Raw genomic sequence first — 22,422 nt, 5'->3', positions numbered from 1 at the left:
TCAATTAACCTTCAACAAAGGAGAAATGAGTATCGAACACGGAAAAGACAATCTCTTCAACTAATGGTGTTGGGAAAACTGGATGGCAGCATGCAAAAGAATGCAACTGGACCACTTTCTTACACTGTACAAAAAAAAAAAACTCCAAATGGATTAAAGACCTAAATGTGAAACCTGAAACCACAAAAAATCCCTGAAGAGAGCACAGGCAGTAGTGTCTCTGACATCAGCTGTAGCAACATTTTTCAAGGTATGTCTCCCGAGGCAAGGGAAATAAAATAAAAAATAACTACTGGGACTACATCAAAATAAGCTTCTGCAGAGTGAACGAAATAGTCAACACAACTGACAGGCAACCCATGGAATGGGAGAAGATATTCACAAATCCGATAAAGGATTAATATCTAAAATATACAAAGAACTGATACAACTCAATACCCAAAAACCAAATAATCCCATTAAAAAATGGGCAGAAAACACGAACAGACATTTCTCCAAGGAAGACATCCAGATGGCCAACAGACACATGAAAAGATGCTCAACATCACCCATCAGGGAAATACAAATCAAAATTACAGTGAGGCACCTCTCAGAATGGCTAAAATCAACAACACAAGAAACAACAGGTGTTGGTAAGGATGTGGAGAAAGGGGAACCCTCTTGCACTGTTGGTGGGAATGCAAGCTGGTGGTGATGCAGCCACTGTGGAAAACAGTATGGCGCTTCCTCAAAAAACTGAGTATAGAACTACCCTACGAGCCAGCAACTGCACTCTTGGGTATTTACCTAAAATATACAAAAACACTAATTCAAAGGGATACATGCACCCTTCCCCATGTTTATAGCAGCATTATTTACAATAGTCAAATTATGGAAGCAGCCCAAGTGTCCATAAATCGGTAAATGGATAAAGAAGATGTGGCACATTAAACACAATGGAATATTAGCCATAAAAAAGAATGAAATCTTATCATTTGCAACAATACGGATAGAGCTAGAGACTATAATGCTAAGTGAAATAAGTCAGAGAAAGACAAATACCATATGACTTCACTCATATGTGGAATTTAAGCAACAAATGAGCAAAGGAAAAAAAAAAGAGAGACAAACCAAGAAACAGACTCTCAACGACAGAGAACAAACAGATAGTTACCAGCGGGGAGCAGGGTGGGAAGGTGGGGGAAGAGGAGATAGGATTAAAGAGTACACTTATCAAGATGAAAAAAATAAGAATGATTAAAAAAAAAATTGGGCTCCACTTGACAAAACATTCAAAACTAAATACACGCATGCACACACACACACACACAAATACAACAGTAAGCAATAAGAACAAATATATATATTCTGTTCATGAACTATAAAATACTTCACTGGGATTTAAACACACCAGCTTTGTAACTAACAGTTGCCTCCCACAACGTGTTGTTTTTCTTGAAGCTCCTTCTTACGATGACTGCCTGGGGCCACCCTTGCCCCATCGGCGTATTGGGGTGGGACCCCAGAGCAGTCCTATGAAGCCACCAGAGCTGGACACTGCTTAACTCCAGGGGATGTCCTTCACAGAGACAAAGATGCCAAGAGGATCCCCAGGAGTTGGGCAACAAGCAGCCCTGGGAGCTCTGCTTCCAGACCCCAAGGCCACCGGTCATGCTGGCTCCACGGCCTCTCAGCAGGAGCTGCTGACTTTGAGGGGGACCCTCTTGCTCTAGGCCTGTACCCTTTCTCACCCCCAGAGTTCACGCCTATGTCAGGGGTTATGCTGTGTCAGACAATCGGAAACTGAGCCACCTTCCTCTGACAGGGGCACCTGAGACCATGGACTGCTATGGGATTCTACTCCATCCCTCCACCTCCTTGCTGGGTGCAGCCTTTCCAGCACCTCCCTGGAATTTCGGCCCCTGGAGGGCCACTTCCTCGTCAGACCTCGTCAGACACCCTCCGACCCTGGGTAACTCCCCTTCAACCTCTCACTGCAGCGCTAAGAATTTCATTTTACTACCACAGCATGACTACCATAAAAAGCAACTAGAACAGGGCCAGCTAACAGAGCATTAAGTGTCCTGCTAAACAATTTGTTAAACAAAAAAGGAGACGCCTTTTCATCTGGACTTCATGTTTTCACAAGAGAAAATGAATTCTACATGAAAACTCATCAATGTGTTCCACAACAGATTCAAATTTCTTTGGATTAGCCTCTTTCTCTTCCTAAAATGATGCTACAAGATCTCAGCAGGGAGAGGGTGGATTTCCAGAAACCATGACTGCCCTTTCTGTTAGCTGTACTCAAGTTTTCAGGCTCAAATACGGCCACATCCTTAACTGCAGAAAGTGGGATACAGTCCATGTAAACATGAAAACTGAACACGGTAAGCCCCCGGAACAGCTCCTGAACCCCAGTGGCCCATCTCAGACAGATCATCAGCTGGCTCCAGGTCTCTCTGAGAGCCACAGCCTCTATACGGTCACGGTCACCTGCCTATCCATAAGGCTTTTCCTTTTCTGGAGCTCTCTTAGGTAGCTGAAAGCATTTAGCTACAGTTTATCTTTTCTTCTTGAGTATCAACACTTTCAAAGAAATTATGTTTTTGTTTTTACTACAGGATGCACCTTTGGTTGCCAGTGGGTAAGTTCCTGGTTTTATAGTACGTGTAACTTCTCGGTTATTTTTAAAAACCTAGCTTTAAAACAAAGTATGAAAAGTATGCTGTCCACATACTATACTGTTTCTTTAAAGAGGTTTTTGGAAGAACACCAAAATAAAAATAGGATTCCTAAACTTAACTCGACAAGAACATTTTCTCCACCTTTCATGGATCCAGTTTTAAACACCCCTGCTTGATCGTTTTAACCCAAATTACCCTACTTTTAGTTTAAATAATCACTGCTTTATTTTGACAGTTACTTATCTATAAAGATGCTTCCTACCTTGCCCCCTTGCTCTTCATTCCAGTTTGATAACCTGCTCTCAATCCAGTCGTTGCTGTTTTTATTATCCTAAAAGATTTTCTTCTTTTATATGACAAGCCTTAAGGTGTACATACCAGATTAGTTGATCGTTATAGAGAAAGGCAGTGTATTTGACTATACTCAGGCTTTCCTCCATTCTATTAATAAAGGACTGGATTTTCAAATAAGTCATTTTATCCAATGGGAAGAAGCTGATTCCACCAAAAATGTCAAGGAGATCACACGATTGCAAATGCAACGTTTGCAAGTACTGTGGGAAAAAACAAGGCATTAAACTTACTGTGAGCACACCGAATTATGACACTGACAGCTGAGAATAATTAGTCAATTTATGGCACGATTACATACTAGCATACTGATAGGACTAGTAAGCAGATGAGCCACATCTAACTGGATGTGAAATTGGTTCCAATTTCAAAATATAAAGTTTAAACATAAGTCATTAATCATTATTCAAGATTGTCTTATCTCTTTGAGTTATTTAATTCCTTATATGAGTGCTCCTCAAATTATATTAATCTCATTAGGGATCTATACAGTGATGATATCATGGACAGACAGTACCATCTTCTACTAAAATAACACTGAAAGGACAGGCAGTCAGTTGCTGATAGACAGGAGAGTAATGAAGGCAAGAAGAACAGGAATTAGGAGACACCACGAGAGTAAATAATTACGGTCATTAAAGTGCAGGAACAAATAGGAAACAAAAGTAATTCATAAAAATGAAATAAATCAAAAACAGATCAAAGGTAGTTTTGGGAAAAAAATAGAGAGTTATTTCTCCAAAAGCTAACCTGAATTCTACCAGAGGTAAGCTATATAAAATTTAACTTACAGTATAACAGAGTGACAACTATATTAGCACATTCATTTATCATTTGGGAAAAAATCATGAAGTAATAAAGTCTATCATGGCAAAAAATTTTACCTTGCGTCAATACAGATTAAACAATACTCTGTTTAGTGAACAATAATCAATCCATAAAAATGTAGGACTCAGGGAAAGAGTTTAAATTCGGCTAATTAACCAATCACCATGCAGTAAGTTCGTTTTTGAATAAGCCCACACAGACACAGGTAGCATGAGAATGAAGCCAAAAGGTGTCTCCAAAACCACGTAGGGGGTGCACACAAATGGCAGGATGCTCTGATCCTGCACAAAAGGTTACAAAAAGATTCAGAAGGGAAGGAAGTTTTCTCCCTGTTCCGGTTTTGTCACAATGTATCTTAGTTTCTTTGTCACTTTCAAATCCTAAGCTTTTTGTAAATAAGAAACAAACTTGTATGTGTATTTCTAAAAGTCTCTTTGAAGACTACTAAAATTATAAATAAAATTCAAAATACTTACCCGATGGAAGAATTTCTCTAATCTTTCTTTTAGGAGCTTGACACCTCCATCTTCCATGGCTCTCAGAAATGTCCCATTAAAAAGCTAATAATGTAAAAGATTTTTTTAAAAAGTCAATTTCTTACACCCTTCAATTTGCCAGTATAACAGACTCTTCTTTTCCTTTTAGATTAACTAATTCACCTTATTTAATTCCCTCTTATTTTTAAATATACAAAATATTTACATGAGAAAGCCTGAATTATAAAATAAATCACAAAAATTCAACACTTTGTTAATTGAGATTTCTACGTAACCACCTAATCCCTTGGGGCATTTTTTTTTTTTTTAAGATTTTATTTATTTATTTGACAGAGAAAGACACAGCGAGAGAGGGAACACAAGCAGGGGGAGTGGGAGAGGGAGAAGCAGGCTTCCCGGGGAGCAGGCAGCCTGATGCGGGGCTCGAGCCCAGGACCCTGGGACCATGACCTGAGCCAAAGGCAGACACTTAACAACTGAGCCACCCAGGCTCCCCGGGGCATATGTTTTTAAGTAGGCTTCTCGCTCAGCATAGACACCAACACTGGGCTTGAACTCATGACCCTGAGATCAAGACCTGAGCTGAGATCAAGAGTCGGACGCTTAACCGACGGAGCTACTCAGGTGCCCTGCATTTTTTTTTTTTTAAATCTCAACTCATACCTAAGTTTCACTTCACATAAGTAATATCGCCAGACTCCTTAAATCATACAAATATCTGCAGTATGCCTTTTCTTTCCTCAAGCACATGGACTCTCTTTTTTACCAACAGGGATACGTTCCTAGTACAAGGCTGGGAATAGAGAAAAACTCAGTACTCAGTGAATAAGTGTATACATAAACCTCAGTGCTGTTTCAAAGGCTCCATTATTTTTCCCCTAAAACAGATACGTACTCACCATGCAGTCATCGAAAGAATTAAGATTTTTAAACAATTCCTGTAAACAGGGGTAACTGGTTAGACTAAATTCAGAAAGAAAGTCATGCTTACCTTGTACATGCTGTAGCACTGTTGTAGCACTGAACTATAAACCTTGTCCTGCAAACACAAAAACACAGATTTCAATTCAAGGGGGGAAAAGTCCATGGCATAGCAAATATACGATACTGTTGGCAACACAATATAACGCTTGTAAGCTTGGACCCGCAACTTTTGTGGGCTGACAATCAGATGTATTTAAATTCAGTTATGAACCAGTAAGCCCAATTTCATGAGGACTTTTAACAGATGATTAGAAGCCATTACGGAGACAAGATATGCATTTTTATACAATTGTGCTAACAGACATAAAATTTCACTACGCATATCCTGAGAATCTTCTGCAAAAGCGACATAGCTTAAATTTAACCAAGTCACTCAACATTTTCTAGAAATATGAAATGAAAAATGACACATTACCAACAACTCCTCCTCTTGGTATTCAACAATTGGTTTTCCATCTTTACTTTGCTTTTCAATTATAGGATTCCGAACAACCTACACAATTTTGATAGAGTGAAATTACACAATGACCCAATTATATAAGTTTTTAATTTTCCCTTAAATGAAAAAATATGAACATGTCACAACACCAAAAACACTTCTTGAAACAGCCCCAAGAACAAATACACTGAATAGGAGTTCAATTTTAAAATTGCAACCAACTTTATTGTGATTTTACTTTGCAAAAGCTAGAGGACTTTCCTAAAGTCCTAGCAGTAAAGATCACCCATAACTTCACTACACAAATTCAAAAAGATGTACTGTGTATGTAAATACCATGACCATCCAGAAATTCTCTTCTGGTTCATTGAAGAACTGTCTGTTCTTCTGTGTATGTAAAGACTTTGCAGGTTTTGATGGACTAAAGGTCCTAAAAAGGTTAAAAAAGGATATGTTGGGGACGGTTCTCCAAGTTGTACGAGTTGTAAGAATTCACTGAGCTCTGCAAAAGCGCATTTAAAGGCGTTACCTTGTAAACTGTACAATAGCTTCACATAATCCAACATTTCTAATTTTCTCATTCTTTTCTACTTCATTTGGATGGTAAAACAAAATTTTATTTTCCTCCTAAAGTATGAAGAAACAGAATCACATTAATATAAGCATTTTTTTTTCATCTCGGCTGTTGAAAATGTTAACATCAACCTCCCACGTCACCCATGCTAGCGACAAAACAAAACAAAACAAAACCCCTTTTCAGAAAATCAAGAATTAGCTTCCCCTCAGTCTGTAAACAACGCTCACCAGCCTGGAAGGCAATTGTGATATTCCCTAAGTCACACGTCATCTGGAGGCTCACTAGACAATTATTCTGAAAGCTCGATCTTAGGGTTTCTTCCCTCATGCTAATTTGCAAAAGACCAACATTTGTAAGAAATCAGCGTGTGCGCACGTGCGGACACGTACGTCTCCCCGCGAGTAAAACTCAGCAGGTTCACGCGCATTTGGACTGACAGCTTTTAAAAGGACCGTGATCTGCTGCCAACAGAACCGGACATCCTTTTAGGAAATCACCGTCCTCACCTATGGAACAAAAACCCATCCCTGGAATTTATCTATCAGCTCGGAAAAAAACTTTCCTAGGGTCCTCCAACCCTGCGTTATTTTAGGGTTACAGCCCACCACTCTCGATCCACGCCTCTAGTCGGGGACTTCCAGGAACAAAAACATAAGGTCAACCTTAGTCACCCGGGATTGGCGCAAAAAGACTCAACCCGTGCGGAGTGATAATGAGCCTGCTGAGCCTTCATTCAATACCCAGGCTTTGATCCAGGACCCGAGAGAGACCCTGCCGGCGTTGTCTGGCCCCCACTTATTCCCTGGCCCGGAAGCACACCTGGCACAAAGCCTCGGTCGATGCCGCCCGAAGAGGGGAGTGACAGGTGCTGCGCGGTGTCCCCTCCCGGGCGCGCCCCCCACGGCTCCCCAGGCCGGTAGCCGGCCGGCGCGGCCGCCCCCCGCCCTCGGGCCCTCCTCCGACCGCCGGCTGACACCGCGCGCGGCCCCGCTCCGCGTACCTCGCCCTCGCGCGGCCCGAAGCGCGGGTTGTAGATGAAGAAGCTCAGCAGCGCCGGCGGGAACTGCTTCTCCTGGGCCGTCCCGGCCCCAGCCCCGGCCGCCGCTGCCGCCATCCCGGCCCGGCCCCCGCCTCGGGAGCCACCCTCTGCCGGCCCAGGGACAGCTGCCCTGAGGAGACCGCACTTCCGCCTCGCTCGCGGTCGCCCCGGAAGTGGTCGCCGCCGGCCCGGAAAAAGAACCCGCAGCCCAGCGTCCCCTTCTGGCGAGCGCCCGGTGAGGGTTCCTTCCCGTTTGTTTCTCTGGCAGGTGCTGCTTATTTGAGAGTGTAGGTGAAAGTGGAACTTTTTGGTTGCTCCCAGATATCTGTCCTGGCTGAAGCGAGGGCTGCGTATTTAAAGAAAAATAGAACGGGCATAGTTTCTTTTTCTTTTTGGAAGGGAGAGTGGAGGCGCAAAGGAAGGCTCTGCGTGATGAGCGTTCAGCTGGGCGATTTGCCCCCCTTCCATCATCTACAGGGTCCCTCCTGGCGTGTATGGGTTTTCTTGATCCCTGTTCGAGAGACCTCAGGTGACCGCTGGATCAAACCAAACCGATGGGGTTTGTGCCTTACCCCTATCCCAGTGGCTCCGGGGAGGAAGATTGCGCGCAGATGCGAAGGCGCTGGGCTCGGCGAGGCGTGTGTGGTCAAAACCCGACCAGAGTGTGGCATTCCCCGCGGAGTGCCCAATCCCGGACCTTGGCGAGCAGGGCATCGCCCTTTCTTAGTTTTGGGGAGTCACTTGGCTTTTGAGCTCTGTGGATTGTGACATGGCTGGAACAGCTCGTTACTTCTGGCTTCCCTTATTGGGAGTTCAAACCCTTGCAGCCGCCCGCTTGGCCAAACTCAAGACGACCTTGGCTTAGGTTGACTCATTTGTCACAGACGAAGTTTAGGAACAGGACCTCTTATTTAAACTGGCAGAATAGACCTTCATGTTTAGGGAGGAGATGCATTGGAAGTTGGACGTGAGACGGATCCTAGCCCTATCACTCACAAGGTGTCAAACCTTGGACCCATTACCTAGCCTTTCTCCCGCCGCTGGTTCGTATTTGTAAAATGACTAAGAGTAAATGCTTACCTAGTAGGAATTGTGCTTCAAGAATTAAATGAGACTATGAATTGTACATATAGTGTCCGGCACTTCATCATTATTCAACAAATGGTTATCATTACTTGCTCTTGACTTTCCCAACTAACTTGCTCTGGTGCATGAAATTCTCCACTAGATAGTGTTTTGGTATTAAAGCAATAATTTAAAAATATTTTGAGATAGCAGAATCCCCTCTCCTCTCTTGTTCTTTATCCCCCAAAGGTCTGTGGGGTTGTAATACATAAAATAGATGCAGAGCTACCATCTATGATCAACTAAGGTCTAAGAGTATCTTCGTCTGGCTTTTCCCAGGTGCTACCCACCATTCCCATCTCCCTTGGGGACCCTAAAGCACCTGCCCAGGACCTTGGGACATCGTTTGAAAACTCCAGGTTAAAGAAGTCTCTCCTTTGTCTCTGAGTAAATACTTCTCGGAAAAGTAGAAGAGCCCAGGGCTGAAGTTGGAACACCTGAATTTTTAGTTCTGCTTTTGCCATTTATCATTTGAATGACCTTTGATCACTTCTTTAATCTGTTTCCTCCTTGGCAAAATAAGGTTAGTACCTGCCTCACAGCGTTACTGCAGAATTACACTAGATGATCTAAATGAAATCACTTTGTAAAGTACAAAGTACTATACAAAGGTGGTGCAAGAGCACCTTATAGTATTAGTCAAGCTTTCTCCCCGGCACACTTCTACCTCCCTGTATACTTTGCCTCCTCTGCACCCAGGAGAGAGATGATACAAAACCAAAATGAAACAAAAACCCAGAAATCCAAGTGCTTTTTAAGTTTCAAAAGCCAAGGAAGCAAGAAAGCTTAGATGTTGATGCATCTCCCTCTCTCATAGTGTGAGGGTGTGCATGGATGCAGTGTGGGAGGAGTGATGATGATAGACACTTAGATGTTTTTGGAGACTTCAGAGTAGAGAGGATGTGTAGTTGCTTCCCTGTGAAGCTGGGGATGGTAATAGAGGAGCCTCCTGAACTTCCCTCCTCACACAAATTACACTGAATATATAGCTACGCACAGCACTGTTCCTTCGGAGAGAAATCCAGAAGCAAGCTGAGTGACTCCTACACATCAGTCAAGTGAGGAAATACCCTAATGGAAATGGATAGGAAGGGCGGAGACACCGCCTCACCACAACCCCCACCTGAGCACAGCATCATACAATGAGGGAACCCTCAACTCCTAGCCTCTCTCTGGGTTTGGATTACACATCTTTTAAGACTTTTAAGACTCCAACCCACAGCCCTATCTCCAAAACACCTAACATTGAATGTCAATGGGACTTGCATTTATTAGACCCACAAGACTATAGCAAAGAAGTAGTTTTTTTTTTTTTTAAAGATTTTATTTATTCATTTCAGAGAGAGACAGAGAGAGCACAAGCAGGGGGAGAGGCAGAGGGAGAGGGAGAGGCAGACTCCCAGCTGAGTTGGGAGCCCGACATGGGGCTCAATCCCAGGACCTGGAGATCATGACCTGAGCCGAAGGCAGATGCTCAACCATCTGAGCCACCCAGGCGCCCCCCAGCAAAGAAGTAGTTCTTTAACGGGCACGTGAGCACTCACCATGGCGATCCCCTCAAAGCTCAGTACCAAGGGAACAGGCAAAATGCCAATCTTTCCCTGGAAAGAATTTGACTGTATACTTTACAAGCTGCTGCCTGAGGGTCTGGCTTCTAATCTAGCACACATTTAGGGGCTGGCTGTAGTCCTTCCAGGAGCCCAAAATAGCTGGTTGGCACTATACCTGATTTTCCCCTCTGGTTCACTTGAATAAAACCAAGTCCCCAGTATCTCCCTGGAAGAAGCTTGTCCACACATGTAGTGTGCCAACATTTCAGTCACCAACCAAGGGATGGACCCCAGAATTACCTGGCTCTGATAGTCAGCAGGCACCTGTGAGCCCTACAGCGCTGCAGCAAAAAGCAGGTTTTAAATAGGATAGGAGCGCCCTCCAGTGGCCATTCACCTGGGCTCAGCGCAGAGAGAGCTCTCCTCCTACCAGAATATCAAGAAGGAAATATCTGACTTAAACCACAAGTTAGACCAAATGGCCCCAACAAACATTTGCAGAACATGCCATCCAGTAACAGCAGAATTCCCATTCTTCTCAAGCACACACAAAACATTTTCCATGACAGATCATGTTAGAACACGAAACTAGTCTTAACAAAATTTAATAAGATTGAAATCCCATCAAGCATCTTTTCTGACCACAAATGACATGAAACTACATATCAGCGACCAGAAGAAAACTGGGAAGTTCACAAATATGTGGAGATTAAACAACATTCTCCTGAGGAACCTATGGGTCAAAGGAGAAATAAAAATGGAAATGAGGGGTGCCTGGGTGGCTCAGTTGGTTGAGTGACTCTTGATTTCTGCTCAGGTCACGATCTCAGGGTCGTGAGATCAATCTTCATGTTGGGCTCTGTGTTCAGCAAGAGGTATTGGGGAAGCAGAATAGCCCCATGCAAAAGAATTAAACTAGATCTCCATTTTATACCATACGCAAAAATCAACTCAATATGGATTAAAGACTTGAATGCAAAATTAAAACTTTACTTGAATGTAAAGACTGAAAAGTCTTTACTGAAGTTTACTGAAAAGTAAAACTCCTAGAAGAAAACCTGGGTAAGCTCCCTGACATTGGTCTCCGCAATGATTTTTTAGATATGATACCAAAAAGCAAAGGCAACAAAAGCAAAAATAAGCAATTGAAAGTAAATCAAACTAAAAAGCTTCTGCACAGGGTCGCCTGAGTGGCTCAGTCGGTTAAGCGTCTGCCTTCGGCTCAGGTCGTGATCCCAGAGTCCTGGGGTTGAGCCCCGTGGGAGCCTGCTTCTCCCTCTGCCTGTACTCCCCTTGCTTGTGCTCTCTCTGTCACTCTTGCTCTATCTCAAATAAATAAAATCTTTAAAAAAATAAATAAAAAGCTTCTGCACAGCAAAGGAAACCATCAATGAAATGGAAAGTCCACCTCTGGAATGTGAGAAAATATTTGCAAAACACACATCTGATAAGGGTTAATATAAAAAATATCAAGGAACTCATACAACTCAATAGGAAAAAAAAACAACACCCAACTAACCCAATTTAAAAATGGACAAAGGACCCTAATAGACATTTAGTCTGAAGAAAAAGGTCAATGGGTACATGAAAAGACACTCGACATCAATCATCAGGGAAATGCAAATCAAAACCACAATGAGGTATCACCTTACACCTGTTAGGTCTGTTTTAGGAAAGGATGAAAGAAAAGTACTGGCCAGAATGTGAAGAGGGAACCATTGTGCACTGATGGGAATGTAAATTGGAGCAGCCACTATGGAAAATAGTATGGAGGGTACTCAGAAAAATTAAAAATAGAACTACCGTATGATCCAGCAATCCCACTTCTGGCAATGTATCCAAGGGAAACGAAAGCATTATCTAGAAGAGATTTCTGCCCTCCATCTTCACTGTAGCGTTATTCTCAATAGCCAAGGTATGGAAACAACCTGGGTGTCTGTCGATGGAGGAATGAATAAACAAAATGTGGCTTATATGTGCAGGATAGAATATTATTCAACGGTGAGAAAAAAGGAAATCCTGCCATTCAAGACAACACTGGATGAACCTGCCGGGCATTATGCTAAGTGAAATAAGCCAGACTAATACTGTGTGGTAGCACTTATAGATGGAATCTTAGAAAACAAAACCAAACCTTATAGAAACAGAGTAGAATGGTGGTTGCCAGGGGTTAGGGAGTGGGGGAAACAGAGAGAGGCTGGTAAAAGGATATAAGCTTTCAGCTATAAGATAAATAAGGTCTGTCCTGCTTCTTACTGTTACCGCTCGGGCCGCAAAACCAACGCTGAATGCTCTTTTCTGTTTCCCCCCCTTTTCCGTAAAAGTGAAATCGACTTTGATTCCTTTCATTTAGTGAACAGGCACTAATGTAGGTTTTGTGTAAAAGTGAAGTGACGTAACTTGAACTTTTGAAAAGCAGGAGATACCTGGATGTGTCTGTCTCTTCTGCAGGTATTAGGTGCTAGTGAGAGACCTGAACAGTCTCTGCAAGGCTACAGCCTTCATCTCTGCTGAAGTTTAGGTCTGCTGTCAGGAAGGGAAGCGGGAAAGGAAGAACGGGCGTGAGTGAGGACAGACTGGAACATACCTGAGTCTCTCCCTGCCTCCAGCCCTGATGATGAGGGGGGGCTCCTCCAGGAAAAGCCGGTGTACTTTGTCAGAGCAGGAGAGACACACCTGGAGCTGGGGGCTAAAGGAGGACCCCACACCAAGGAGGGGACCCAGCAGATAGGTGACCGCCCCATGCTGAGTTCTGGAGCATACATAGAATGCCTATTGCTTCACTCCCACCTCCCCACCCGCAAATCTCAGGCCCACCTAAGACTGGGGACCTACAGCCCAAGCAAGCTGACCTATTACAAAGCCACCACACCAGCGGTGTCAAGAGTTGATAAAGTGAGGGGGTAGGGACGCAGGTGTTTTATGTTGTTGAAATATATTTCATCACTTAAAAATAATTCAAGGATGTGAATCCGTTTCCCTTCCTTGTAGAACTCCTGGGAAAACAACGTCAAAAATCTACTCCTTACCCGAAAGCGCTGATGTTTTGAAACCAGTTAGAACCTCATGTAAACTAGTAGTCTTCCCAGTGAATAAGTTAACAGGCCAGGTGGAAACGAGCCTCGTGATTCCAATTTCATCTGTCGTCTTAGGTGTTTGCAAAGTGATACCATACCTTCACGTTAGCAGGAGCGATATAAGATAGGTTTTTGCTGGAAATTGGATTCCTGAGTACTCATTACACAAAATTAAACTGCATCGTCCCACAGAATTAACTATGCAGTTTGTCAACGTGAACAGAACTTCCCATCTTTGTTGTTTTTCCTATGCTTTGTTTCTGAGCTGGGAATAACAGGTGAAAACCATGTATTTAAAAATTAATGTCAATATTTGGTAATGTGCGAATGCTGAGGCAAAATACCCAATAATTAGGGGCGCCTGGGTGGTTCAGTCGGTTAAGCGTCTGCCTTCGGCTCAGGTCATGATCCCAGGGTCTGGGGATCGAGCCCCGCATCGGGCTCCCTGCTCAGCGGGGAGCTTGCTTCTCCCGCTGCTTGTGCTCCCCCTGCTTGTGTTCTCTCTCTCTGTCAAATAAATAAATAAAATCTTTTTAAAAAATACCCAATAATGTTTGAAGTATTTTAATAATTCTTATTATTAGCTTCAGCTATGAAGCGCATTCAGGAAACTGGCTTTCAAATCACATTCCATTAAATTATAAACTACCGAACTGTAAGTCAAAATTACAATTAAGTAAAAAGAGTTCAAATTAAAACCACTGTCGCAGCCCTATTTTATAAGCAAGTAGGAAAAACAGACTTCTGTAACCTATCATGCACTCTAGGCCCTCTTGTCAAAGCCGAAATACATCATTCCACTGCTGAGAACATCCCCTTCTTGAGGTAGGATGGTGGTCATTGGCAAATTAGCTAAAAATCGAGAAAGCAAGCACAAAAGTAAAGTTGTTTGCATGCTTGTCAATCCCTTTTCCAGATTGTTACAATTTCAGGATTTTGTTTCCAGTTTTGACTCTGGCTATGTTATATTTAAAATTTTTCCTCAGGGGCGCCTGGGTGGCTCCGTTGGTTAAGCGACTGCCTTCGGCTCAGGTCATGGTCCTGGAGTCCCGGGATCGAGTCCCGCATCGGGCTCCCTGCTCTGCGGGGTGGTCTGCTTCTCCCTCGGACCCTCTTCTCTCTTGTGCTCTCTCTCATTCTCTCTCTCTCTCTCAAATAAATAAGTAAAATCTTTAAAAAAAATTTCTTTTTCCTCAGTATGTAAAAATATAAATGAGTCCAACGAAATGAGTAGAAATTTCAGGAACAGAATAGTATGCAGGGCTTTCATTCATTTGAGTGTGGGATACATCTTTGGCATGAAAGTTTTTTTTAAATCAAAATTGTTACTTTGGCTTAGTGACAAAAACTGGGTAAATTCTACATCTGTTTTTCATTTCCCTAGTTACTATGCTCCGTTTCTTCAAAGGCCTCCGTCTTACCGTACTGTTCTGTAATCCTTCCAGCTGGAGATAACCGGTGTTTAACGTTTTGTTATGAACCCTTTCTCTCTTTGGTTAGGTACATACTGAATAAGACGCACTTAAAAATGAATTACTTTGTACCAAGTCTGTATAATGACTAAACTCGGGTAATTTTTGAAAACATTTTTTTTTGTTTTCAAATTATACTTACCAAACATTTGGAAATGCTAATGTCTCTGCAAAACGTAAACTTAGAAAAATAACCAGAAAAATAACTACTATATTCAAATGCCCAGAGTTGTTGTTACTGCATTTAGGGGTGGAGTTATGTGTTGCCCACCCCCTCACCAGCACACTCAAACATCCAAACAACATAATTTAAATCTACTATGAGTAAAGACAAGGTTGTTTCATGTAAGCATACCACCTGACAATTCTTGGGTGGTAAATACAGAGAGATGGCTCCTTTTGATTGCTACTTGTCTTTTGAGAGCGACTCAATTGAAATTAAATTCCTAAAACTGGGTTGGAACAATATAAAAGCAATGTACCTGACATGGGCAAATATGATTGGACTTGTCATTTTGAAACCGTAGAATGAATAAAATTCATGAATAACTGACCATAATCCTATCTGTGGAAAATTTGTGGCAATCTATCCTTTTGTAGACATCCATCTTCTTCCAAGCATCTTCCCCAAGACAGGACATCAGTATGACCCGATGACACAGTGTCCCCTGGGTGCTCCATATAACCCCTCCAGTCATTATCCCTAGACAGATGCCCTAAGTGACAGAAAAGAAATAAGAGAAACTGATGATCTTCACCTAGATTAGGACGATGTTGCCTCTGCAGCTCCAATGGATGATGGATGATTGCTTAGTCAATTAAAAGCTCATGACCCTTATTTTAAAATATCATCATTCACCTGGCTTCTCCGAGGTGCATGGTGGCCAGATCCCCCCGGAAAGAGTGGGGCAGGCTCGCTTTGAGGTATGTAGAGCTGTAGCAGGGATAAAGAACCATTGGCTGGGTAAAGCTAATGGGGAGATGTGAAATAACAGAAGGATCAGAGTATCCGTGTGTGGCATGGAGGTGACGGCAACACGTGGATTGTCTGAAGAATCAAGGCTCCAAGCTTGCCAGTATTGGTCAGAAAGGCGCTCTTGCTGTCTTTATTTTGTGCGATTCACAGATGCACCTAGTCTGACGGTGCCATTTGTTTGTGACTTTTTTTTTTTCTTTCCCAACCTGTTTTCTCTGTTTGCTGGCACACCCCACTGTGGCTGGCCTAGTGCTTAATAGGACCAGAAGTCTTTCTAAAAGCCTTCAGCCCCCAAATTGCTTTCATCCCTGTACCTTGCTGAGAAAAACAACAACACCACACCCACACATCAGCAGATGATGAGAAATGTATCTTTATTGGATGAATTTTAAAGGCGTTGTCTGCCGAGGGCCTTACAGGAGTCATCAGGGCATACTGACCGCTGAAAATTCATGAATGACTGTCTTATTACCTCGCAAAAACAGGGAGCAAATTGCAGAAGCACTTCGGGGCGGGGGTGTGTGTGTGGGAATGAATAAATTAGGGGGAGAAAGGGGGTTTCCCATTCCCTGGGCTTTGGAGGCCTTCCGGCTGATTGTCTCTATCTCCACAGCCTGGGGCTTTTAAGAATGCACCATTTCCTGGAATTCTAGAACAGAAGAGGCGAGAAAGCATCAGTGGGGATGGCTGGGTATTTTTACAGACGTGTGGTGGCCAGGGGGGTTCTGAAGAGGAAAGGAAGCAGATTGTCAGATGATGGGCTTGGCCCCTCTAAGGACACAAAAGGAGACAAAAAAAAGTGTTACTGACCGCAGATGGAGATGGTCTATAGTGTCCCATCTTCCTGCATAATCTAACAGACATCTTCCGCTTTGCAATAGAGCTCCTTGTATTAGAACTTGTGAGCCCAGCAATTTGTCTCTGACAGTGCATGGATTTGGTATAACAGCCTATTGCAATCTGGGATTGCTCAGCTCTCTGTCTGGCTACTTTAAGACAGAGATGGGGGGTTTTCTTCCTCTTTTCGGAAGCTACATTGTGCAGATGTAGGAAATAATTCATAGGGTGGGCCTCGGAACTCACTTTTCTCTGATGAACTCTAACCTTACCCCCAAGAGTTTGTATTACTAAAAGACGATGGTGGTAACGGTAATGATAAAAATGAGTGGATGTGACTGATTGAAATGGAAAACTGGGGTTTTGCTTTATATTTATTGGTACACTTTGCCTATCTGGAATTTTTTTTTTGTGGTTAGATTTAAATAAATCAGCCTTCTCTTACCTCAACTATTTTTCTGAGCTATCTACAGAAGCTACATTAACTCCTGTGTAGCAAGTTATAGTGGTATGATTCTGGGTAGGTTTTTAAAAGGAGAATCTAAACAGGCGTTCCAAATTTCGTTAGTACCACCATAAAGATCATGCATAAATTCTTCTGAGTTGGCATGCACAGGGTAGCTAAAAAGCATGTAAGCCGCATAACTGAATGGGATGAAAATCATCCTACAGCTATGCAGCTATATTAAACTTGAATTTGGGCTCTGCACCCAAAAGACTCCATACGGGGTGTTTGATCTACTCTAATATTGTCCACTCGGTGGGCTAATGTCCAATAAAACGTGTTTGTTTGAACCCTTGAAAGCTAAGAGGCTTTCCTCCTCAAGTCAGTAGACATTTTGATAGGAGACACAACTTGACAATGTCAATCCTTCCCTTATTCAGAAGGCCTATAAATCCCAGTGGTAGAAATTCCTTACATTATTGCCATGATGCATTAGGGTGTCTTGCAAATCATTAGCCAGGCCATAGCCAGTCCCCTGGTCAGGTGAAGGGTATTTTCTGGGTCATAGACAGTGACTCACAGGACCAGCTTCTAGGGTATATCATTGATATCCTCACAGTGGGTCCATTTTACAGATGAGAAGGCTGAAGCTCAGCAAAGTTAAGAAAGGGGGATTTTCACTAACCACGTCTGCCTGCTCTCATGGCCCAAGTCCCCCGGCTTGCTTCCAGAGCTAAATTCTTTTGTGCTGGGTACAGGTGTGAACATACCATCAGCTCCAATTTTCCCATCACCATCATTGTCTGCAGCCGCCATCAAGGACTTGGTTTCTGACTCTGTCAGCTCTCTAGCACTGCTCTCGAACTTCTGGAGGAAAAACCTGCAGGACAATCAAGATTGATGGGAATTTTCTGAAAGACCCCCGTGTCTCTGTGCTTACCCTTTTTCTCTCGAAGCAAACCACCTGTCCCCCGCCATTGCGATATTCTGTCAAAGGTCTTCACAAGCCAAACTTGCCTTCCTTGTAGCAACTACGGGTGGGCATTTTGTTTTTAAAGGTTGTTTTTTTGTTTGTTTGTTTGTTTTTTTCAGGGAGCTGCCTGGGTGGCTCAGTTGGTTAAGCGTCTGCTTTCAGCTCAGGTCATGATCCTGGAGTCCTGGGATCAAGTCCCGTGTGGGGCTCCTGGCTCAGTGGGGAGTCTGCTCCTCCCTCTTCCTCTGAGCCTCCCCCTGCTCGTGCTCTCTCTCTCTCTCAAATGAATAAAATAAATACATTTAAAAAAATTTTTTTTTTCAGATTTTGTTAAGTCCATTTGCCAAAGAAAAAAACCTACAATGAATGCAGTTTTGCACCTACAGTCTTCAGTGCCTGTGTCTAGAGCTTCACAAGGATAGATGCGTGGCCCGCTGATTCATGGTCTTCCCTTTCATGAGGCTCTGCAGAACAACCAGTGTCAATCCTGGCCACTGAAGAAATACTGACCAAACTGGCTTCCGCTGCTTCCAACCCACCTAGCAATGTCAAGGGTGCCACACAAGCTCAGGACAAAACTCACTTAAGCTCTTCTTCATCCAGATATCCACTCTGGTCATTGTCTATGAACCGAAAAACATCCTTCACCTGGCTGGCCGACATCTTGGAGAGGCCTGACGTCTGGAAGAATTTTTGGGGTTCGAAAGTATCTGGGTCTGAAGGACAGAGAGAGGATTATTCTGAGGCTCATTGGGTCACATTCTGTATTTGGGCCAAGGTGCTGTAAGCATAGGTTATCAAAACCCCTCATGGGGCGCCTGGGTGGCTCAGTTGGTTAAGCGACTGCCTTCGGCTCAGGTCATGATCCTGGAGTCCCAGGATCGAGTCCCGCATCGGGCTCCCTGCTCAGCAGGGAGTCTGCTTCTCCCTCTGACCCTCTTCCCTCTCGTGCTCTCTGTCTCTCATTCTCTCTCTCTCAAATAAATAAATAAAATATTAAAAAAACAAAACAAAACCCCTCATGATATCGAGCTACAGGGATGCTCTGTTCTCAGTTTTTAAAAAAGATGGGGCACCTGGGTGACTCAGTCGGTTAAGCATCTGACCCTTGATTTCAGCTCAGGTCGTGATCTCAGGGGTCATGAGATTGATTCCTGCACTGGTCTCTGTGCTGGGCGTGGAACCTGCTTAAGATTCTCTCTCTCCCTGTCCCTCCTTCCCTTTCTCTCTCTCTCTCTCTCTCTTAAAAAGAAAAGAAAAAGAGGGCTGTGACTAGACTAGTGCAAGCTGTCACCGCAGCCAAGACTGGGTGGCTTGTGATAGCCTCTCTTGTCTCCCTCCCCACCTTTCCTGTCGGCTTTTGTCTATTCCCCTCTTTCTCCTCTATGCCTCCCCCTACTGTGTTTACAGGCTGTGTGTCCGAGACTCCAGTAGTGCTGGTCTAGCTGGGGAAATGCACTCATTGCATTCAAACAGGCTACATGGTATCCACACATTTCTTTTTTCATGTTTAGTAAGTTTCTTTCCCCTTACAGCAATGGAATCCTATGCTCTACAATTGTAGTTCTTTCGCTGATAACGGTTTTACTCTCCGATCCCACGAATTTTCAGCAAAGTTCACATTTTAATCTTTGCGGCTTTGCTGGCGGCGTGAATAGCTGGGAAATACCCACCCCTGCCCCACTGCCCTTTACCTTGGCACTCCTGCAGGGCTGCTGCAATGTCATCGGCGCTAAGGACATCTGTGATGCTCATTTTCCACCTAGTCACACGATAAACGAGATGTGGTCAATGGCAAGCAGGAAGATGCACATCTAGGGGCACCGTGCCCTCCTAGGCCCGCTGAAACTGTATTTGTGGGGAATTTTTAAATGTGATAAGCATGATATTAAGTGATGGGACAGAAGAGCCACATAAAAACCATAAATTGAAAAGATTCCAGCCCCCTTTGTCTCAGTGCCTTCTCCTGAATATTCTTCAAAGACAAAATTTAAAACTACAGCCTAAAGAATGACTTGATTCCATTTTCTTATAAAAATGGTATTTGCACAATCGATCACTTACATAGGCCTCTACAAGACATCCAGAAGTAAACCATGTTACAAACGCAATGGTATTTTCATACACTGGAAATGCAGTGTTGTCAGTTCCACGTGGGAAAGGATACAGCTTGGGCTACTTGGACACCTTCTATGGAAAAGATGCTCCCTATCCTGAAGGATGGGGATCAGAGACATGGAAAGGCCCTCTACCAGATATCAAACAGACTCGTTTCAGGTGTCAAGTCCATGGGGAAAAAGAAATCTGAACACAGCATGCACCACCTAACATGAATGCATGTAGGAAAGAAGAGTCTGGGGTCTTGTAGGTCCACCAGCTACTTACCGTTTTAGGTTTTCCCCCAGGAAGAATCAGGAAAAAGAGTTGAAGGAGCACAAAACAGATGTGCTTTTGCTACCTTACTGACTTACCTTATATAGGATTGAAAAAGTGATAGTAAGAACCTCTTAGATTTCCTTTTCAAGGATCAAGTAGACATAGCTCGAATGTCTTGCCTTCTAATTAAACCTCTTTTTTTTTCTATTTATATCACAAGGGAATGTGGGTGGGAACAGCCAGTTTTTTAAAACAAACCTCAACAAACCTAAACTAAGGGTTCTGCTCTGTGAACGAAGCCCACAAGTGGTGTGGAGAAGACCAGAAAGCTGGTTAAGAGGAGACGGTGGCCAAAATGGGGTGGACACAAATGGGGGCATTCTGTAAACTGAAAAGGGCCCCCCAGGTGTTAGTGGCTGTTTGAAGCAGGCTTGCTGTTACCCCCTGAAGCTGTGGGAGTGCGAGGCCGACCTTGGTCCAGAGTTGACAGACTCAAAATCAGTGTCAGATGGACACATAGACTCGTCCATCAAAGGGGTGGTGCTGGTTGGACGACTTTCCAAAAAAGTCTTGACTTGGATTTTCCCGGTGATATCTTAAATCGCACGTACTAAAAAGGCAAAACGGAGGCAAGCAATCAACCATTCCCAAAGCCCATATCTAAAATGTGCAGGAAAAACGTGAGGCCAGGATTTGAGACCTCAAGGTTTTTTTCCTTTTTGTCTGTTTTTGGCTTTCAGCAAATATTTGTTGAGTCCTTATGTAGCCAGCGCTGTGCTAGACTTTTTTTTTTTTTTAATTGTGGTTAAAAAACCAAGTAACATAGGGGCGCCTGGGTGGCTCAGTCATTAAGCGTCTGCCTTCGGCTCGGGTCATGGTCCCAGGGTCCTGGGATCGAGCCCCGCATCGGGCTCCCTGCTCGGCGGGGAGCCTGCTTCTCCCTCTCCCACTCCCCCTGCTTGTGTTCCCTCTCTCGTTGTGTCTCCGTCAAATAAATAAATAAAATCTTAAGAAAAAACAAAAAACAAACAAAACCATGTAACAAAATTTACCATTTTAACCATTTTAAAGTATACATAGTGTTAGCTATATGCACATGGTTGTGCAAGAAATCTCCAGAACTTTTTCATCTTGCAAAACTGAACTCTATGCCCATTGAACAAGAACCCCCCACCCCCCCCCCCACCCCCCTGGCAGCCACTATTCTCCTTTCTGTCTCTGGTGGTTAGACAACTTTAGACACCTCTTATAAGTGGAATCTTGCAGTATTTGTCTTTTTGTGACTGACTTATTTCACTTAGCATAATATCCTCAAGGATCATCCATGTGGTGGTGTGTGACAGGATTTCCTTATGTTTCAAGGCTGCATTCAAGTTCTTTTTAAAAGTCAAAAACCAATCCCATGTTGCAATCAGAAATAGTCTGTGGCTTCGAAGTAGACAATTCAGGAGCTTTAGACTCTTCCTTGGGTAATATCATTGGGATGGTCATCTTTAGTTTGTCCCCAAATATATTCCCCTACCTCCCTCCACCCCACCCCAGTGGTGTACTTTTGCTGGTGTCTTCAATGAGAAGTTTCTCTCAGGAACACCTACAGCATTGCTTGGTTACCAAACGTCAGACTGGCACCATTCCTGTCTTGCCCACAGGATATGCCCCAATGCCTGGCATAGCCCCCAACCTAGTTAGGTGCTCAGTAATTATTTGATGGATGGATAAATAAAAACAGCAACAAGAGCTTGAAAACAGGGTTACCAACCCTCACCATCTTGCCCAGCCCTTAAAAAGCAGTTTCTGAAAGCCAGGTGCAAGAATGTAGGTTGCTGACATCAAGTTGTCATAGAAACCCTGTTGAGTCTTTTCTTTCCGTTAGTGTTCAACAGGGGCAGAGTTTTGGTTTGAGAAGGTGAGAAGTGTTCTGGATGATGGTGATGGTTGCACAACAGTGTGAATGCACTTAAAGCCACAGAGCTGTACTCTTCAAGATGGTTAAAATGTTAAGTTTTATGTTATGTGTATTTACCACACACACACACACACACACTCACAAGATGTTGATTCAGTGGTCTACATTATTTTGGCCACCAATTCACAACTGCTCCCAGGAAAGAGTAGAAAGAAGATTTCAAAGTAGAAGACCTTAAGTGGAACCCGTTTGGTCCTTCATCAGCCTCAAGACTCCGGGCCTCAGTTTCCCCTTGTAGCAAATA

The 22,422-nt window shown here is 43.5% G+C and overlaps 2 protein-coding genes and 1 long non-coding RNA gene across 3 annotated transcripts in view; 1 reads left to right on the top strand and 2 right to left on the bottom strand.

Moving 5' to 3' along the window:
* Nucleotides 1-7,552, bottom strand: part of CCZ1 (CCZ1 homolog, vacuolar protein trafficking and biogenesis associated) — a 30,140-nt gene extending 22,588 nt beyond the window's left edge. Inside the window, exons 1-7 of the mRNA XM_025863667.2 lie at nucleotides 7,343-7,552; nucleotides 6,295-6,392; nucleotides 6,102-6,195; nucleotides 5,742-5,819; nucleotides 5,334-5,381; nucleotides 4,322-4,405; nucleotides 3,045-3,220 (exon numbers count right to left, since the gene is read on the bottom strand). Coding sequence (XP_025719452.1) covers nucleotides 3,045-3,220; nucleotides 4,322-4,405; nucleotides 5,334-5,381; nucleotides 5,742-5,819; nucleotides 6,102-6,195; nucleotides 6,295-6,392; nucleotides 7,343-7,456 — 692 coding nt within the window. The 5' untranslated portion in view covers nucleotides 7,457-7,552. The remainder of the gene's footprint in view (nucleotides 1-3,044; nucleotides 3,221-4,321; nucleotides 4,406-5,333; nucleotides 5,382-5,741; nucleotides 5,820-6,101; nucleotides 6,196-6,294; nucleotides 6,393-7,342) is intronic.
* Nucleotides 7,553-7,663: 111 nt separating this feature from the next.
* Nucleotides 7,664-13,640, top strand: LOC141371392 (uncharacterized). Its single transcript, XR_012376329.1, has 3 exons — nucleotides 7,664-8,424; nucleotides 8,786-9,029; nucleotides 12,508-13,640. It is a non-coding gene; the product is annotated as an uncharacterized lncRNA (long non-coding RNA).
* A 2,484-nt stretch (nucleotides 13,641-16,124) lies between these two features.
* Nucleotides 16,125-19,591, bottom strand: OCM2 (oncomodulin 2). Its single transcript, XM_025863835.2, has 4 exons — nucleotides 19,531-19,591; nucleotides 18,420-18,552; nucleotides 17,634-17,743; nucleotides 16,125-16,230 (listed from the first exon to the last, which is right to left on the bottom strand). Exons 1-4 carry the CDS (start codon nucleotides 19,589-19,591, stop codon nucleotides 16,205-16,207), a joined length of 330 nt encoding a protein of 109 aa, XP_025719620.1. The 3' UTR covers nucleotides 16,125-16,204.
* Between the last annotated feature and the right edge of the window lie 2,831 nt (nucleotides 19,592-22,422).

This window comes from Callorhinus ursinus, unplaced genomic scaffold (assembly GCF_003265705.2).
Source record: "Callorhinus ursinus isolate GAN/ISIS: 27379988/994484 unplaced genomic scaffold, GSC_fseal_2.0 scaffold70, whole genome shotgun sequence".
In the NCBI taxonomy this organism is placed as follows: Eukaryota; Metazoa; Chordata; class Mammalia; order Carnivora; family Otariidae; genus Callorhinus; species Callorhinus ursinus.
This window is presented reverse-complemented; position numbering and strand designations above follow the sequence as displayed.

Excerpts from the sequence above, each read along its gene's own strand:
- OCM2 (XM_025863835.2), bottom strand. The coding sequence starts at position 19,591 with ATGAGCATCACAGATGTCCTTAGCGCCGATGACATTGCAGCAGCCCTG. Across the intron at positions 17,744-18,419 it reads CTGGATGAAGAAGAGCTTAA|GTTTTTCCTCCAGAAGTTCG; the intron begins GTGAGTTTTGTC and ends ATTGTCCTGCAG. Across the intron at positions 16,231-17,633 it reads TGGGAAAATTGGAGCTGATG|AATTCCAGGAAATGGTGCAT; the intron begins GTATGTTCACAC and ends CTTCTGTTCTAG.